At 51.8% G+C, this 14,158-nt stretch overlaps 1 protein-coding gene and 1 long non-coding RNA gene across 2 annotated transcripts in view; one reads left to right on the top strand and one right to left on the bottom strand.

Annotated features, from left to right (window-relative positions):
- The window catches only part of DPYSL3 (dihydropyrimidinase like 3), a 31,927-nt gene extending 22,250 nt beyond the window's left edge, over positions 1 to 9,677 (bottom strand). The window contains exon 1 of the mRNA XM_027902374.1: positions 9,365 to 9,677. Within this exon, the coding sequence (XP_027758175.1) occupies positions 9,365 to 9,670 (306 nt within the window). The 5' untranslated portion in view covers positions 9,671 to 9,677. The remainder of the gene's footprint in view (positions 1 to 9,364) is intronic.
- Positions 9,678 to 9,796: 119 nt separating this feature from the next.
- LOC114067140 lies at positions 9,797 to 12,685 on the top strand. Its single transcript, XR_003573331.1, has 3 exons — positions 9,797 to 10,885; positions 11,758 to 11,872; positions 12,629 to 12,685. It is a non-coding gene; the product is annotated as an uncharacterized LOC114067140 (long non-coding RNA).
- The last annotated feature ends 1,473 nt before the right edge of the window (positions 12,686 to 14,158 follow it).

Genomic DNA, 14,158 nt, shown 5'->3' on the forward strand with positions numbered 1-14,158 from the left:
CGGGCAATGACACTGGGACCAGGCAGTGACACCGGACACTGACACCAGCACAGGGCACAGACACCAGGACTGGGCACTGACACCAGGACCGAGCAGGGACACCGGGCAGTGACATCGGCACTGGGCACCGGGCAGTGACACCGGGCACTGACACCAGGACTGGGCACTGACACCGGGACCGGGACCAGGCAGTGACACCAGGCAGTGACACCGGGCAGTGACACCAGCACCGGGACCGGGCACTGACACCGGGCACTGACACCGGCACCAGGCACTCAGAGTGGGCATTGAGACTGGGCATTGACATCGGGCACTGACAGCAGGCACCAAGCTCTGGGTGCTGACACCGGGCACCAGCATTGGGCACTGACAGCTGACAACAGGCACCGGGCACCAGGCACTGACAGCAGGCACTGAGCACTGCCACTGAGCACTGGGCACTGACACCAGGCACCAACACTGGGCACGAGGCACTGCCCAATGTGCACCTGCATCCAGCCTGCAGGGAGGGCCCGGGGGAATGGCCACAACCAGGGCTCTGCACCAGTCAAGACCTTCCACATAACAACAGCAAGGACAGTGACCAAGGGCTGTAATGGAATGAGCTGTCTTGGGCCACCGGAGTGCACCTGCATTACCTCAAACTTTCTTTCACAAGCACAAGAATTAGAAACATTAAAAAATAATAAAATACACCGCACATCTGGCTCTGGGAATCCTGCATGCCACGTAAACACCACGGGTGCTGGCAGCACCAAGGACTTCTTGCCTTTCCTCTGCTGTGACCTTGGTAGGAAGCTTTGAATGGTGGAATTGGCTACGAGTACCCAGTGTGTGCCGAGACAGACGAAGCTGAGCCTGGGACCCCATGGCTGGCCAGGACCAGGCCAGCTGGAGCTGTGCCATGATGGGATGAACTCGTCTGCCCTCTCCTGCCTGCCACGATCTGTGGTGCTGCCAGCAGCTCCAGGAGCCAGGGCTGGCCTGAATCTCACTTTCTCTCCCAAGCCAGCTGCGACTCTGCTCACGTGCAGAGCTTTGAACACCATCAGCGAGATGTTCCTACAGATCCTACTGCCAGGCAGCAGCTGATGGTGTGCTCTCCACTAGACAAATTTTACAGACACACCTGGCACAGACATTGCTGTAAATCCAATTTCTAGCTCCTGGCAGAAAAACGAGCCATCTGACCCGGGTGACCAACACCCAAACCCTCCTCCAGTTTGCTTTCTGACCTAGAACCTAACAATGCAGCAGGGGCCTCATGAGCATCCTGCTCACCAGTGCGTGCACATGCAGAGCCATCTCACAGCACAACCCCTGACACTGCAGCCAACTCGGACTGCTGCTGAGCTCTGGAGAAGCGGGTGACAGCAGCATGGGCTGTCAGGAGTGCGTGCTCTGCCGCCAGGTTCAGCAGGGGGTCACAGCAGCGTTAACTGTCTGTTCTCCTTGCCGAAGGGTTTAAGCACACAGATTGGTGCAGCTCTCCCTCCTCCCTCACCACAAGCTTGGATGTCTCCACCGGCTCAGTAACTCGGCCCAAAGCTTTTATTACCCACTGAGTCTGTTACTCTGTGTGTGCTTCCGCTGAAGCTCTTGGAGCGTTTTACTGGATATGTATTTATTCTAAACCCAAAAAGCTTTCACCAGCTTCAAGTGAAAGTCAGCAGATGCTCAATAACTTATTACTGCCAGGACTGCGAGAGGATGGACAAAATTGCAAGGGCTGCTTGACCCAGCTGCCTCCCTGTCCCAGCTCCTGTGCCACTGCCTGGGAGCTGCTACACCTCCACAGTCAGCAAGAGGCAGCTGAAAATTTCCCCCTCCTCCCCAGTGGATGCATGGGCAGGGGGTGTCTGCAAGTGCCAGGCAGGGAATGGAGAAGCAGCACTGTGCCAGAGCCTCTGCAGCTAAGGAGCACGGGGAGAGAAGATCAGGTACCAGACCACGCTGTTCTTGTCACACCACTGCAATGCTTCAAGAACAAGTCCTGGTCTCTACTGAAATTAGACTGGATGGGGATGGGAGATGAGAAAGATGCTCAACTCCTATCCCCAAACCTCCTGAAACTTCACATGCCTGTTTTCCAGAAAGTTTAAGAGTATCCCCATGCTGAGTGGTGTCACTTCAACTTTGGAATCAGTCACAGAAAGAGCAGCAGTTAATTAGTTAATAACAGATAAATGACTATGCAGACAGATGCTGCTGACTTCAACACTTGGACACTTTCAAGAGCTGAGCTTGCATCAGCCCCCTGGATGCTGGCCAGCCACGGTGACTTCAGACCCCTCGTTTGAAGGGATGTGCTTTGCTCCTGGTTGCTATGTGACACTCACACAAATACAGTCAAACATGCTGCCCTGGGCCCAAAACATTCAGAATGGAAAAAGGCTTTTTCCATAGGATCTCTTCCAGGTGCAGTCCGCGAGGCATTACTCACATGCTTCAAAACATCCTCTATGAGAAGCATGGTCAATTTGAAAGTTATTTAAAATGGCAGTGCTCAGAGCTCACAACATCCTCAGAAACACCTGCAGGGATAACATGGCACCAGATGTTTGTGGCCAGCCATGAGTGACAGGAGCACGGTGAGGAGCACCAGCGGTGTGAACACGGAGTAGAAGGCACGTGCTGCTGCAAGGACTTTGCCACCAAAACAGGCCCAGCTCTGACTGTGGCCTGGCTCAACCACCATCCGTAGGGACCCAGAGGCTGATGACAGTGCAAAGGACAGAAGTACATCCCACCAGCCCTACGCATCCTCAACTGATGGTTCTCAGGCAGCCACAGCTGAGGTTCAGTGAATGTCACGGAACAATCTGGGCTCAAATGTCGTAATGTTCAGCACATCTGTCAGGCCAGCCTGTCCCCAGGCTCACCATCTTCTCCTCCACATACATATTCTTTGCATGAAACTGTACCCTCTACTCTCCTAGCAGGCAAGTTTTTAGGGGCTAAGTTGCCTCAGAGGCACTGAATCCAAGGGACAGAAACACCATCCCTGCATCAAAGCCAGGAGTCCCATGGCCCCAGAACAGCTCCTGCACCCTGCAGGCATGTAGAGAAGGTGTCCAGGTGAGGGAGAGGCTGTTTCTTCTCTTTGCCAAAAATAAATGAGGTTGAAACCAAACATGTCAAATGGAATATGCAAATATGTGTACACAAGTGACTGCTGCTTCAAGGCCAATTATTTCAATTACTGCCTGATCCCTCAGAGTAATGAAGTGTCCTTGAGCTGGGTGGCTCAACAAGGGTTTTTCCTCTCCTGGGGCTGGGTTAGCTGAGTGACCCACAGCAACCCACTCGAGGCCAAGGGGTTGGCCCCAAAGGCTACAGGACTGGGAGGGGCCCTGTCCCTCTGCTTGGCATTGCTACCAGCAGCAGCAGTGACTGTTTGAGACGTTTCACCCCTGCCAGCTCTGATGGAGAATCCCTTCTCTCTCTGGTTCCTCTCTCCAAAGGCACAACGGAAATGTTCCCACTGTAGGCAGGGACATCCCTCCCTCCTCCTGCCGCGCTTGGGCTGCTCACACAGGCAGTCATCCCTTGCGAAGGGCTGATGCCAAGCCTGCAGGGAGAGGCTCCCACTTCACTCTTGGCTCCCTCTGCGGGGTGAGCTTTGGCTGCACATGAGCATCTGGATTTCCACTGAAACAACTCAGTTCCATCAGAGTGCAGATGGACCAGCCTGAGTCCCTGAAACACGGGCACCCACCTCACCCCCTTTAACATGCAGAGCAAGGACTAGAAAGGTCTGAGCTCTCTGCTTAGCATCACTTCTTTTACCCCCTCAGCTGTATGGAAACATCTGATACTGGACAGAAATCTGTGCGCTGTAAAACGGAGCTCAGCTGTTCCCAGCAGAGCGAAGGGAAAGATGCTGCTGGATCTGACCCACAGTCGAGAGCCAGCCCAGCTGAATGAGCCAAAGTCCAGCTATATTTTCCAGCTTCTCAGCCCTGTCTCCAGGAAGGCTGCCTGCATGTTTGGTGTTTGTTTTTCTCCCATTTCCTCCAGCCACCTCCAGCAACTGTTCCCTGGGAGAAAAATCAACCTTCTCTGCCTTCCACCTCTTGGCAGAGGTGACAATGGAAGAGGTCTGTGTAGGGAAAGCTTTTGCCCAAAATAAAGTGACGGAGCACACACTGCTCCAGCTGTTCTCTGCCATGGTTTTCCTCAGGATTATGGCTGTCAGTGACCAGCTTTGCTCTCACCTGGACCACCTCTCAAGAGGAGACCACACATAGCAAATTACTTTTCTGGGTCTCATCAAAAAACCTCCCTATTTTGTTGCCAATTCCAAGCTCCCTCTCCGGTGCAGACACCCCAGATGGGAAACAAAAGCCCACAAAAGTTCATCCACCTTGTGGCTGCATGTATGGGAAACAAACACTCTCCCCAGCCTGGGCAGGCAGAGCCAGGAGGTTCTGGCCCACGGGAGGTACTGACATCTTAGATAAAAAGGAAAAGGTTATTTTGGACAGAGCCAACTATTCTGCTACAGCCAAACCACAATGTTTAGTTTCAACTTAAACCTACTGAAGTTTGCATTTGACACTTCCAACTATGTTCATAAAAAATGCTCGGAGGAGTTTCCAACACAACAAAGCCTCTTCCAAGTGAGAAAGCAGTGAGCCTTGCCTTGCAAATCTCAAATCTCAAGTGTCACATGAATTTGTGAGAACAAGAAGACTTGTTCACATGGCTCATGCAGTTTGGCTCCCAAACTCTGTTTGTGGATTGAGTGCCCCCTACCAGGAGGTGACAGCTCCCCAGCACCCCTGTCAGGACCACAGACACAAAGGAACCAGCCCTTCATCACTGTGCCTCGTGCTACAGCAGCATGGCAGAGACAGAGACCCCTCATACCCTGCTGGGTCTCACTGCTGCCATGACCTGCTGCATCACTGCTGCCATGTCCTGCTGCATCACTGCTGCCATGCCCTGCTGCATCACTGCTGCCATGCCCTGCTGCATCACTGCTGCCATGTCCTGCTGCATCACTGCTGCCATGCCCTGCTGCATCACTGCTGCCATGTCCTGCTGCATCACTGCTGCCATGTCCTGCTGCATCACTGCTGCCAAGTCCTGCTGCATCACTGCTGTCATGTCCTGCTGCAGGTGTTTTCCCAAGCACCAGCAGAGCAAGCCCGGTGTGCCCTGGACACGGTGGCCAGGTACTCTGGTGGCCACACCGGCCAGCCAGCTCCCTGCTCCCACTGCACTGCCCACACACAGGAACCAGCCACTTCCAAAGCCTTGACCACCCAGAGCTGAGAACAAGGACAGAAGGAAACCAAAGACTGTCACCACAAGGTAGTGTGAAAGATCAAACTATTTCCATGTTAGGGTAAGTGAAAGATCAAACTATTTACATGTTCGGGTAACTTTTGTGGTAAATCATAAGCAGCAAGCAGAAACGCTTCAAATGAATCCCTAATTTCTTTGGAAATCTAGCCCTACTGCATAACTCCCACAGGGTCCTGTATCTGTCTTCTTATACAGGGGTTGGATTATCAAACTCTGCAGTTTTCATAACTGCTAGCAATAACCTCTGTCCTGGCATGAGCAGCCAAAGAACTGACTCATTGCTGTGCTTCAGGCATCAGATTTCTTAAAAAATACAAACACACACATGTAGGATTTTTTCAATAAAGACCAGAGTGTTTATCATTCAACTCCATGAATTGTAACACATTTCACTGTTGTATTTGCATTATGGGAACTAGTTCACTGGCTTGGATTTGTTCCTGTTTTTTGTAAAAGTAACAGAAATAAAGTAACTCCGAATCATTGTCTTATAAAAAGAGCAAGTAAAACCAAAACACAGATCCTGAATGGTGTGACGCTGAGGTGATGAATTAATATTATCAAAGTGCTTTATGAGGATCCCCTCCACAAATGCAAGATTTTAAACTGTGCTAAAGGCAGTGCACAACTGCAACTTCAGACTGCGCCAAGTTGCCTCGTGAGGCACAGACTGCTGTTGGCTTGGTGCTCCTGCCATAAATTACTGGCAATGGAAACCAGAAAGCTGAATGCAGAAGTTGTAGCACATTTTACAAGTGTCAGAAAAACTAAGAGAGCATCAAGTTAGGCCAAGCTTTGTTCTCCATTTGAGGCAGCCCTGCCTGCCTTTCCAGCCTTTATTGCAAGCTGAACCCGAGTGGTGTCACACAACCGGACACGTGTGACACTGGATGCCTGCAGGAGAAAGCCAAAGACTGGATCCCAACACTCTTATGGAGGGGACAGACCCTTCACCTGCTTTCACTGCCTGACAGTTTCCCTCACACTCCTCCTCCTCGATGGAGCTGCCCCAGCCTGCGGCGAAGCCGCAATCCCGTGTTTGTGGGACCACAGCCAGTTGCCTTGGAAATGACGACTTCACTGCAGAACCACGCAGCAGGACGGACGGACAGAGTGTCTGGGGATGGGCACAACGAGCCACGTGCTCCTGCCTGTGTGACTGCACAGGAGGATGGAAACATGGGGTCTCTGCATGGCTGAGCAGCAAGGAGGCACATGGAGGAGGCCACCACAGGCGTCTGGTTGACCTTCTTCCCAGGCACCAGGCACAGAGTGCAAAGCTCTTTCCCTGTTGCCTCTGCAGATGCCCAGTGCTGCAGCTCTCCAGTACCTGTTCATACATCAGCAGCCCTCAGTGAACATCCTGACCACAGCAATTCAGAGGGTGTTATCTGCGACCTACAGAGAAACTCTCCTTAACTTCATTATAGTAAAGTGAGCGTAGTAATCCATTCTGGCTAAACAAGTGGCATGACAGCTCTCAAGAAAAACTGCAAGACACTTCACAAGGGTAGAGTCCATATTGGCTATTACTGATGGAAATCTGCCCTGAGTTAAATCATTCTTGGTAAAAAAGGTCTCTGCAAATAGTTCACATCATAGCAGAATGTGGCCTCCCAACGTTGTTCCCCCAAATTTTAAGTGTTCTGCAATGACAACTCTTGCTGCAGCACAACTTTTTACCAGGGAAAAGGGCCTCCTGCTCTGAGCAAAGAGCAGCTGAAAGGCACATCCCTAGGAAGCCCATCTGCCCACACAGGCAGGCAGCAGCAGCCCATCATAGCCAGTGCTTCCCCCAGCAGCCCCTTGGCCCCTGCCCCAACAACAGTCACTCTCTGTCCCTGAATCCACTGGCAAAGCTCAAAGTCCCACTGATGGAGCAAAGGCACGGCCCCCAACTGCTCTGAGCCACATCCCCATTATGGCTTCACTGCTCCCCAATACACAGCCCAGGTTTTGTCCTTCCAATAGACTCTGTGATAAAATAAAGTGAGGCCCATGACCCTGGGCCTGTACTACACCATCCAGCTGCATGACACCACATGTTATCACTGGGTAGTTATTCGCTGCAGTTGTGTCCCTGCAGAACTGTTGGTGCTTTAATTGTAATTAATGTCTGTAATGTTACAGAAAGAAAAAAAAAAAGAAACTTTTCACTGCAAAAATTAGACAATAGATCTCTATCTACTGCCCTGGGCACAGGCAAGTCTCTTACTCTCACCTTCTCTAATAAACAAGTTGCTTGGGCAAGGGTAGACGACTTGAGCTCTCTCTCTCTCTGATTCTTAATCTGTGAAATTATTCAAAGAAGTTCAATTTGCCTTGACAAAAGTGCCTTTGTGTGCTCTGAGTCTGCAGAGTCCAGTGCAGGCAAACTCCCCGTGGCTGTGCAGGCAGTGAGGCTTGGTGTGCACCACGTGCATTTCCCAGTGGACTGTCCTACTCGGGGACCAGTCATATGATTCCTTCCAGCCATGCACTCAGAAGAACACGTATGAAGCTTCCCACCCTCTTAGGCAAGAAAAAAGGGGTTTGGTTCCTGAAGCTTACCAGGTGAAAGGCCTTGGAGGAAGAAATGTAGGGGCAGAAATCATCAGGAAGAGAGGAGTTGCTGAAGGAAAATCTCAGCTACAAAACGCCAGAGACAAGGCCTACATAAGACCTTAAAAGGGAACAAGACTGCTTCAAATTTTTGGTAGAGCTAATAAAGAAAAGCTCACAGCAAAGCCTGCAGACAGGCTGTCGGGAGCTTCTGCTTCTTTTCCAACGAGCAGCAGCACAAAATTGTTAATGCAGTGGTCAGTTCTGCAGCTGCTATTCATACCACATAGACAAGGTTGGTACTGACAGGAATAATCCTGACTCTGTAAAACAGACTGAAAAGGAGCAAAGCTCAAGAACAGGAACTGAGAAGTGTGCCAATAAGAAATCAAAAAGCAGAGGCTGAAGAAGTGCAATGAAGAAAGCTCAAGGCAAGCATTGCCAAGCTGGACATTCCTACAGAAGACAGCAAACACTGAGGACAGCCTGGTGCTCTTCCCCAAAACCCAGACAGGCCAAATCATCACAGTTCACTGCTGCACTCCCACCGGCCTCTAGCTGGTGAGGTCAGGCCTCCAGATCACAAACGTCTGCAGTTTATCAGGGTTTGCACTCCAGACCCAAGTGGAGGTTTCTGCAGAACCCTGACACATCCACGCCACTTCTTTGTGCTCAAATGCAGGTGACTTTTGATTCCATCTTCAAAAATGGGTTTTATTAATTTGTCCCATTCACCGTTAAAAACGAGTGACCGTAAGATGGCTACTAAAAAGTTCAGCCCCAAACAAACTCATTGACCAGCAGGAGTGAGTGGCCTTCCGTGCCTGATATAAAAATGAGCCAAAGGGCCCACTGAAACTCCAACCAGGGGATTCACTCAACACCATTAACTTAATCATCTTCCTGCCCAACTGCCGGTGCAAATGGGACCAGAACCAGCACAGTGAGCATTCTCACCCTCCGGCAGAAGGACCTACCCCGTGGAGCTGGATGGATCAGTTTATCCCCTTCAGTTTGGTGTAAGTGGAGAAACTTTGTGCCTGATGACACCTCTGGCACTGCCATTTCCAGATCAACGTGATGCCCTTCACTCCTGGCGCGGTACTTCTGGTTTGTGCCCATGGGAGATAAGGATCGCCTGCTCTGGACCAACGGCTCCAAAATCCCCCAATTTTTTTTTTTTTCCTTTTTTTTCTCTATGCCCGGTAGCGCGGGGACAGGTATTCTATCACATAAGTATAAAAGAGCAGCTGCAGCAAACCGAGCCCGCGGCTCTGACACTCGGCCTCCGCCGCTGCCGGTGCCGCGGTGACACCGCCGACATCGCGCCGGGCGGCCGGAACTCCGCGCACCGGGCACGGCCGCGACCCCGCCGGGCAGCCGGGACGGGGGAGCCACCGGCGGCTCCTCCGGGCCGGCCCCGGGGGCGAGCGGAGCCGGACCCGCCCGCAGCCCCCCGAGCCCCCGCCGCCCCGGTCCCGGCCCAGCCCCGCCGCAACCCGGCCCCTACCCTGTGCTCCGCGGGGGCCGCGTCCTGGAGCCGCTCCTCGCCGGGGGTGGCGCGGGGGTCGCCAGCGGCCGGGTCGGGGCCGGGGGCCGCGGTGGGCGGCGTGGTGGGCTCGGGGCCGGGGCGGGAGGGCGGCGGGGCGCGGCGTTGCCCGACGCGCAGCGCCCCGAAGTCCAGGGTCTTGCTCTCGAAGGCGCCCTCGACGCTGCAGAAGAGCCCCCCGCGCTTCTGCCGCGGCACCGCCGCCGAGCCGGGCCGTGCCAGGTACACCGGCAGCTCCTCGTCTTCGCGCCGCCCGTCCGCCGCCATCCCCGCCGCGCCGCGGGACGGCACCGACGGGGCGGACGGGGCGGGACGGGGCGGGCCCACCCGCGGGCGGGGCGGGGCGGGGGCTGCGCGGCCGCGGGACACGGGCGGGCTCCGCCCGGATGGCCCTGGGGCGGCTGCTTTGGTGTCCCCCGGGCCGGGTGGGGCTGTCCGGGCAGCCGCGGGGACCTGGCACCGGCCCCTTCCCGGGACGGAGCGGACACACGGGAGCGCCTCGGTGCTGGCTGTGCCCGGACGCACCGGCAGCGGCCCCGGCAGAGTTTGTCCCCGCCGGTCCCTCGGCGCTGCCCGCAAACCGGCGCTCTCTCACCTCACCGCGGTTGGCCACGGGCCCCGCACGGGCACTGCGGTCGGGTGAACGCCACAGCCCCGCACGAGCGATGTCTGGTGCACAGAAGCTGCGCTGCTCCCACGCGGGTGCTGCTGTCACGCAAACACCACCAGACGAGCCGCACAAACGAGCTGCGTGTGTTCACTAATTTATGGTGTTGCTTCGAGAGCTCCACTGCAACTTCATTTCAAACGTACTGGAGACCCGGAGGACAGAGGGAGGGCCAAGGCAATGCTAATGGCTGTATAGCAGTAGCGGCCTGTGAAATCTACCATGCAGCACCAAAACTGGAGCTTTGACCAAGATAGTTTTTCGAAGTGCTCATTTCTTTATCTAAAACAAGTGTACGTGGTACCTGGGCTCAACATTCCTGCCAAGTGATTTCTCACACCACATATTTGCATTATGATATGCTGTCAGCTATGCTTTTTCCAACCTTTTTTGCACAAACAAAGCAGTGCCATTGTCTCTGCCGGTCCTCCAAGGACCGGTGGTTCTTAGGGAAAATCCACATGGAGCCTGACCCATCATGGAGAACAATGACCCTGTGATTAAGCCTGGAGAGGCGGTCTGTGGGTACTGGCTGACTGAGGCTTGAAGTTATGAGAGAGGAAATGGTTTGGGATTGTTTCCTTCCTTTTGCACTCTGGGAAGCTTTTGTAACTGGACTTGTACCAGTGTCATTAACTTACTCCGTTTTTTCACTACCTAAGTGGAACAATCTACAGAACCTTGAATGTTTGACTAATTATTCAGGTCTGAAGGGTTAGGAGAAGAAAAGATGCGCTAAATATAAACAGACTGTGTCAGCAAATTTGGAAGAGTTACTTTAAAAGCTTTGTGTCATGCAGCAGAGTAAAATGCTGGTCAGTGTCTGCCCTTACTTTCTCTAGAACAGCACCATAGAGGGTTGCACTGGGTTGTTCTCGTGTTCTTACATGAACTTTACCGTGCAGCTGCCCCAGCATTGTGTCTTCACTGCGCTCACACCACGGGTGCTGTGCCTGCATCAGAGCCCCACTGCCCCTGACCGGGATGTGCCAGCAGAAGAGCCTGGCACTGACCCCCGTGGGGTGCTCACTGTCCTGTTTCAGGTGCAGGGGTGGCAATGGTGTCTGGCAGCTGAGGAAGGAAATATCCCTTCAAATAGCCAGAACAAGTTTGTTTTGGAATTTTTTCTACTATTTTCCTGGCAAATGTTCTGCCTCTGTAACTCGCTCAGCAACAGGACCACCAGTATTAGCCAAACAAACGCACACAAAGGGGCCGCCCACCAGCTCTTTACCTTCCTAAGGGTCTGCCTTAGCACAAAGACATTTATCCTCCCCCTTCTGCAAGTGGGATCCACTGAGTGCAAGATGAAAACCATCTCATCCAGCTTCTGCCCTTTGTGAGAGGGATGTGCTGGTCTCGGAGCTGGCGGCCGTCCTGCTCCACACAAGAGAGCTCAGCCCCGACCTCCCCAGGGCCAAATATGTGAGGGCTGAGCCTTTCCTGAGACAAACAGCCCTGAGATGCAGCTGCTCTGTGGCTGCGTGCACTGAACACAGAGAGGTTAGAGTGAACCCCTTGTTTTGGTTGGGACCTCTCCATATGGTTGTGCAGCTTTATGGGGAATTAAAATTCTTTGGAACGAGGCCTGGCCTTTGTCTGATTCTGCAAATGTGCAAAAGTTTCAGCATTGTACTTTAATAGCAATATTTATTCAAATCCTGATTCCAGTGTTTATCTTTCCTAGTGCCTTGTTGCATAAATGGTTGCACTGCAATTATTTGCACCAGTAAAGGAGTATGGGGGCTCTTCTGAGAAGTGGAGGCTTTAAAATCTGGCCTTTAAGGAAAATCACTCACTGTGTAAAAGACAATTCTTGATTTTTTATTTCTCAAATTGCCATTTGCTTTTAAGATCATTTTTGTGAGGTGTTGTAAGGGCACTAGGTCAAGAATACCATGAAAACTGAAGTTTGGGTTCAGTGTGTGTTCACTGCACCCTTGCTTTTGGGTCCAGCAGAATGCATTATTTATATTTCTGTGTATATATCTCTTGGATCTGATGTGAAGCTTTTAATTACACAATGTCAAAATGCATGCCTCCTGTAATTAAGGAAATTTTCCTTTCTTTAAATCACATGTTTACATGGTCATGGACAAAAATGCTTGTCAGGCAAACAGTCATGAGTGGTGCATCTTCAGATCATGCTGGGAAAACAGCTCTCCTTTCGCTTCTCTGTGCAAAGCAGATGGGAGATAGACATCAGGGAAGGATCTGGCAGGAATGCTGTCTCCCCTGCTCAAGCCCAGGGAAGATAGAGATGGCAGACATGTGAGCTCATGTGCTTGGTGCTGCCTCAGGACCCAGCAGAGCCAACCATCAGCCCTGTGGGGATTTCCTCGGCTCGAGGGCTGGGTTCACATCCTGACCCCAGAGCAGGAGCGCTGGTCCTTGTGGGTCAGGAGTCTGAGCTGAGCCTGCCAGATGGGCCTTGCTAGTTCTAGCATGAAGGAAAAGACATAGGCTGCTCTTCTGGTCTAGGGAACAGCAGTTTTTTAATGGGAAATTATGTTTTGTAGTGGCAAGCTTCTCATTCACATCTGACTGCGTCTTTCCAGTGGAGTAAGGACTGTTTAAGGCGGCACTGAGAAATGGAAATCAGTCACATTACAAGGTGAGCCTCACTGGTTATGAATGGGGGAATGGTGCCTTCTGGGAAGTGGTCTTTAGGCAAATCCCTCTCTGCAGAGGGATTAGTTAATCAGATGGGACATAATCATCCTGTCTGGGGTGGGCATTTTCTTGTTCTGTGCACTCAGCCCCCATGCTGGTTTTCTTTGTTGCTCTCTCAGCTGCTACCAGAGCTCTGGCTTGGGGTTCCCATCAGAGGCTGTGCAGGGAATGAGGGGCTCCAAGTGCCGGAGCCGCAGAGTAACCAGTGAGAGGCACAACGTGTGGCGTAACTTTCACAAGCATTTTCTCCACGAGGCTCTCAACTTACTAAGTGTTATCTTTAAAATGTTTGAAGAGGAATTTAAACTGCCAAGTGAATCGTTCAAACAGCAAAAGTATTGACAGAGAAGTCAAATTAGGTCATCTTGCCTGCCACTGCCAAGGCATCGTTTTTCTCTGATGGGTATTTTCTGATGACTTTGCTAATTCATTTTCCATTTGTCAGGGTAGTGGGCAGTCTCTTAACTGGAAAAACCCTGCATCCTCTGCTGAATCCCAGATCCCAGATGCTTTGTTCAACATCATTCTATGTATAATAAAACCATAAAATAGAAAAAGTGAAGCATGTCTCTACTTGCAACTTCTTGTTCACATAATGCTGCCTGTGTCGCTGGAAGTTGCTTATTACACCAGGAAGCATCTCAGGCTCCATAGCTGTGACTACAATGTTCATCAGACTCAGAGAATGTTGTGTTATTTGAAGGAAAAAGACTGTTGACATAAATTGGGATTTGACCCCCTCCTTCACCAATGCTTACGAGCTCAAGCAAAGGAAAGCCATGTCCTGAATGAGGACATTTCCTTCCTTGATGTCAAATCCATACAGAATGGCTTTACACTACTTTTCCTGTGGGCCTGTAGGCAGCAGATCTTTGATTGCACATGAAAGGGATGTAATAACAGTGTAACTTTGTTAGCATGATAAATAAGCGTCGGCTTTCATAGCTCATTTTCCTTCAAGGTCTGTGGGTTCAGCTGGAGAAGCATGAGGAAGCAGCAGGGCAGTGGTAGTGGCAGGTTAACTCTGATTTCGTCACCCTCATCTGCTTCCTACGGGGCTTAATAAAACTGCATCCCTTCACTACATGCATATTAAGTAGCAGTGGTGAAATAGGTCCGAGTTGCCTTGTTTCATGCAAAGTCAGAGCTGCATTCTCATACTCTGCAGTCCTGATTTACTGGGGTGTCCTGTTTTTGGAGACTGCCAGACAAACAGGGTTGTTCTGCTGATTCATTCTTGCAGCAACATCAGGACAGCCCCCAGCACAGCCTTTCATGCACCTCAGGGAGAGTCAGGCTAAGGACAAACACAGAAGAAACAGTGAAAGAGCCAAACTTGACAAGAAAATTTGATTGTCCTACTTACATTTAAAAGCAGAGGTCAGAGTTGGGCAGACTCTTTCCTTCCCCAAGAA

This window comes from Empidonax traillii, unplaced genomic scaffold, assembly GCF_003031625.1.
Source record: "Empidonax traillii isolate 1590-97213 ecotype Southwest subspecies unplaced genomic scaffold, ASM303162v1 scaffold22:size5013007, whole genome shotgun sequence".
In the NCBI taxonomy this organism is placed as follows: domain Eukaryota; kingdom Metazoa; phylum Chordata; class Aves; order Passeriformes; family Tyrannidae; genus Empidonax; species Empidonax traillii.